General features: G+C 56.6%; 1 protein-coding gene across 1 annotated transcript in view; it reads left to right on the top strand.

The window, feature by feature from the left end:
- The window catches only part of CHRNA2 (cholinergic receptor, nicotinic, alpha 2 (neuronal)), a 4474-nt gene extending 2292 nt beyond the window's left edge, over positions 1 to 2182 (top strand). The window contains exons 5-6 of the mRNA XM_010016408.1: positions 412 to 1519; positions 2054 to 2182. Coding sequence (XP_010014710.1) covers positions 412 to 1519; positions 2054 to 2179 — 1234 coding nt within the window. The 3' untranslated portion in view covers positions 2180 to 2182. The remainder of the gene's footprint in view (positions 1 to 411; positions 1520 to 2053) is intronic.
- The last annotated feature ends 2960 nt before the right edge of the window (positions 2183 to 5142 follow it).

The raw sequence follows: 5142 nt of genomic DNA, 5'->3' as shown, positions 1-5142 counted from the left end.
GCGCTTCCCCGCCCTTCCCTGCCCTTCCCCTCCCTTCCCTTCCCTTCCCTTCCCTTCCCTTCCCTTCCCTTCCCTGCAGCTCACCCTATCCCATCCCATCCCATCCCATCCTGGCAGCTCCCCAGTACTATCAGCTTCCATGGGCTTCTTGCCTCATCCAGTCTCACTGGTAAGGATGCAAATCAGCCTGCATCCATCTCCCCGTGTCCGGTGTTCATGCACCCACCCATCTCCATGCTCAGGATGATGCCCAGGAGGGTGAAGTCAGCACTCTGCAGGGGTGCAGGATGGGGCCAGAACCTCAAACCAAGGCTCATTCCAACCCTGAGAGCTGAGGGAGCTCCTGACCCTATTTTTCCTGGGGGAAATACTTCATCCCTCTCTGACCTTCACATGTCTCCATGCCTGCAGTGCCGATGGGGAGTTCGCTGTGACCCACATGACAAAGGCCCACCTCTTCTCCAATGGGAAGGTGAAGTGGGTGCCACCTGCCATCTACAAGAGCTCGTGCAGCATTGACGTCACCTTCTTCCCCTTTGACCAGCAGAACTGCAAGATGAAATTTGGCTCATGGAGCTACGACAAGGCCAAGATTGATCTGGAAAACATGGACCACCATGTGGACCTCAAGGATTACTGGGAGAGTGGCGAGTGGGCCATCATAAATGCCATCGGCACCTATACCTCCAAGAAGTATGACTGCTGCACCGAGATCTACCCTGACATCACCTTCTGCTTCGTCATCCGTCGCCTCCCGCTCTTCTACACCATCAACCTCATCATACCCTGCCTGCTTATCTCCTGCCTGACTGTGCTAGTCTTCTACCTACCCTCTGACTGTGGGGAGAAGATCACCCTCTGCATCTCCGTCCTGCTGTCCCTCACCGTGTTCCTGCTGCTCATCACAGAAATCATCCCGTCCACCTCGCTGGTCATCCCCCTCATCGGAGAGTACCTCCTCTTCACCATGATCTTCGTCACGCTCTCCATCATCATCACTGTCTTCGTCCTCAACGTGCACCACCGCTCTCCCAGCACCCACACGATGCCACGCTGGGTGCGCAGCTTCTTTCTGGACTTCATCCCTCGCTGGCTCTTCATAAAGCGTCCCCCAGTGCTGCCTCCCCCTGAGGGGACCGTGGGGCCGTACGACCTCCCCGGGACAAGGCTCAGCACCTCCCGGTGCTGGCTGGAGACCGATGTGGATGACAAGTGGGAGGAGGAGGAAGAGGAGGAGGAAGAAGAGGAGGAAGAAGAGGAGGAAGAAGAGGAGGAGAAGGCGTACCCCAGTCACATATCCCAGGCAGGATCCCAAAGCCAGGGCAACAAGTGCTGCTATAGCTGCGGGCAACAAGCCAGGAAGACATCAGGGGGTTTGCCCCCCCGGGGGCCCCCCAAGAGGGAGGAGGAGCAGGAGGGCTCAGACCAGGGGCTGCTGCTGTCCCCCAGTGTCCTGAAGGCCCTGGAAGGGGTGCAGTACATCGCGGACCACCTGCGAGCAGAGGATGCTGACTTCTCGGTGAGTGGGTGCACCTGAGGGCTGGAGGGAAAGGGGGGTGCCCCACCCTGGGTGCTGCCTCCTGCCACATGTACCTCCATGGATGGGGGCAGTGCTGGGATCCTCGCTTGGTTCCCTGGATACTGAGGACCCAAAGCCATGGAGAAGATCAACAACCACCTCCTGGGAGATGCCCAGTTGAGGGCTCCTCCAGCTTCCATCCCTGCTGGCTGTGGGGATGTTGGAGGTCCTTCTTCTGCCCGTGGTATCCTGCCCTTAGGGAGCAGAGATGGCCCAGCCTTCCTGCTGGGACACTGCTTGGAGGCTGTTTCCCTGCTTGTTCCCAAGTGGTTTCAGAAAGCCCTGGGTGGGATTAGCTCTGGCCCAAGCAGAGAGGTCCATCCCTCTGCTTAGATGCTCCAGGGGTTTCCCAAGACACGGGTATCTCCTCACCCTGAGGCACACAGCAGATGCAGAGGAAGCCCAGGGTGGTCTCCTAACCCCAAGGGGTCCTGCATCCCCTGCCTGTGCTCACAGCCCCTCTCTGCTCGGCAGGTGAAGGAGGACTGGAAGTACGTGGCCATGGTGATTGATCGCATCTTCCTCTGGATGTTCATCATCGTCTGCATGCTGGGCACTGTGGGGCTCTTCCTCCCACCCTACTTGGCGGGGATGATCTAGGGACTGGGCCGAGCTGCAGTGGGGACAGTGAAGAGTGGTGCCCACAACCAGCCTGACCCTCACCTCAACCTGGGAGGGCACGGTAGCAACCATGGAGGACCCTAAGATAGGAAATGTAGACTGAAGCAGGGGCTGCGCCAAGGGGATGGTGAGCAGGGCAGTTGCAGCCATCCTGGCATTGAGGAAGGTGTGGTGCAGCTTCCTCAATGCTTGAGTGCAAGCTGGAGAGGCATCTGCTTCCTGAAGCTGCTCCTAGTCCTACCCAAAACCCAAGAGCTGTGTCCGGATGTGACTCCAGTGTGCTGGCCAAGAAGAGGGGACCTTACAGCTGCTTTAGGATGCATCCTGACTGCAGGATGTTTAGGATGACAGGCTTGTGGGGCCACCCATGATGTGGGGCAGGTGATAAAGCTTCAGATGGCACATGCAGAAGGGGTATAGTCCCGGAATGGAGGGCCCTGCTCAGACACATGGCTTGGGGATCTCTGCTCTGCAAAGCCCAGTGCAGGCACAGAGGTTGCTTCCACGTTATCCCACTCCGGAGCTCAGTCAGATCCCAAACCACCTGGCTGTGATGACTGCTGAAATCCAGCTTTTAACTTCTAGGTCTCATATACCCTGAAGGACCCACGCTTACCGAGCATCTACTCTCTTCTTATATGCCCCAAGAGACACCAGCTTTTCCTGCAATGTTTTCTCATCCAGGAGACCAACCTGTTGCTGTGCTGGATGCAGTCTGAGGGTTTTGAAAATGCTGTGTTTTCAGGATTGAAATGGGCTGGAATAAACAGTGCCACACAGGGACATCCACATCCTGAGGGTGTTGCAGCCACTCATGCAGCCTCCAGTGCTGGCAGGCTCAGGTGTGCACAACTGGGTATGGGATATTGTCCTGGGTTTAGCTACAGCATTTTTTGAACTTCTTAGTAGCTGGTGCAGTGCTGTATTTTTGACTTTCAGCCTGGGAACAACGCTGATAACACCGATGTTTTCAGTTGTTGCTCAGTAATGTTTACTCTGATCAAGGACTTTCTCAGTCTCATGCTCTGCCAGGGAGGAGGAGAAGCCAGGAGGAAGCAGAGACAGGACCCCTGACCCAAACTGGCCAAAGGGGTATTCCATACCACAGCACCTCATGCCCAGTATAGACACCGGGGGGAGTTCCCCAAAAGGCCCAGATCGCTACTCGGGTCGGGCTGGGTATCGGTCGGCGGGTGGTGAGCAATTGTATCCTCTCCCCTTGTTATTTCCCTTATCATTATTATTGGTAGCAGCAGTGGTTTGTATTATACCTTAGTTACTGGAGAGCTGTTATCTCAACCTGTGGGAGTTACATTCCTCCAATTCTCCTCCCCATCCCTCCGGGAACAGGGGGAGGAAGGAAGATGCAGGGGGGAGTGAGCGAGCGGCTGCGTGATTCCAAGTTGCCAGCTGGGCTTGAACCACCCACAACAGATGTGTGAAGGAGCAAGTGCCCAGGCATGGATGGGTGTGTGTGGGTATATGTGTGTGTTTAACAGTCCATGGGCTGTAGTGCTCTGCAGAGCTGGGAGTTCAGGGAGGGGATTCTCCCCGTCTGCTCCGCTCTGGTGAGACACTCCCCTGCAGTTCTGCATCCAGATCTGGGGCTCCAACATAAGAAGGACATGGAGCTGCTTGAGTGAGTCTGGAGAAGGCCATGAAGATGCTCCAAGGGCTGGAGCACCTCTACTATGGAGACAGGCTGAGAGACCTGGGCTCCAGGGAGACCTCAGAGCAGCTTCCAGTGCCTAAAGGGGCCAACAAGAAAGCTGGAGAGGGGCTTTTGACAAGGGCCTGTAGGGACAGGACAAGGGGGAATGGCTTTAACCTGACAGAGGGGAGACTGAGATGAGATCTCAGGAAGCTGTTCCCTGTGAGGGGGCGTAGTGTCTCACCACCCTCGTAGTGAATTCCCCATCGCTGGAAATGTTCAAGGCCAGGTTGACAGGGCTTTGAGCACCCTGCTCTAGTGGAAAGTGTCCCTGCCCATGGCAGGGGCTTGGAACTAGATGAGCTTTAAGGTCCCTTCCAACCTAAACTACTCTGTGATCCACAACCCTCATACGAATTGTGGGTTCAACAGGAGGGAAATGGAGCTCCAGAGAGGACGTGGATGCAGCAGACCCAGGTTCACCCCAGCAGCTCTCCCAGGGATGCTGCCACCAGGATATCACTTTCCCATGATGGCAAGACAGCTCAGAGCTCCGAGCAGCACAACCCTCACTCCTTCCAAGGAGGTGCTGGTGACCAGGGGACTTGTCCCCACTGTATGGGTGCGACAGGCAGGCGCAGGCACAGCAGGACTTTGTGCATGGTTTATATCAGCTGGAATGAACAATGTTGTGGGAAGATGCTGGGGAAAAGCCCGAACTGTACGGTTTCCAATTCAAAGCACAAACCGAACAGAGACTTGGTTTGCCATCATTGCTTACACAGAGCAGCTTGGAGAAAACTCAGCTGGAAGAGGCACCGCTCTCCTGGTTTGTGCCACCGAAGGCTGTGGTCCACGGGGTCCCATCCCTCCCCATGCTCTGCAGGTTTGAGGCCGGGCGTGCTCCAGCCACGGGTGCTGGAACCGGCTCCACCGCAGCGCGTGGACCCACTTCCCATCATTAAATAGACTCTTCTATACAATGTACAAGGAAATGCAAACAGTCCCTCCAGCCACCGCTCCAGTGGCCCCTGGGACCTCCTCGCAGCTCCCCACTCCCAGCAGTGAGGAGCGGGGTCCAGGTACCCATCAAGACATGCCGCCCGCGGCCGGCCATCCTTGGAGGGGCTGACAGACAGACACACGGACCTGCTGGCAGCTGGGGAGCAGAGCTGCCGAGCTAAAGGGATCTTCAGCCACCCTTCAGGATGGCCAGGTCCCCCCACAGCCCCTTCCATTCACCAGATGCCTCCCTTCTTCAGAAGACCAACGAGACGATGCTAAAGACACG

Source organism: Nestor notabilis, unplaced genomic scaffold (assembly GCF_000696875.1).
Source record: "Nestor notabilis isolate BGI_N333 unplaced genomic scaffold, ASM69687v1 scaffold12806, whole genome shotgun sequence".
In the NCBI taxonomy this organism is placed as follows: Eukaryota; Metazoa; Chordata; class Aves; order Psittaciformes; family Psittacidae; genus Nestor; species Nestor notabilis.
This window is presented reverse-complemented; position numbering and strand designations above follow the sequence as displayed.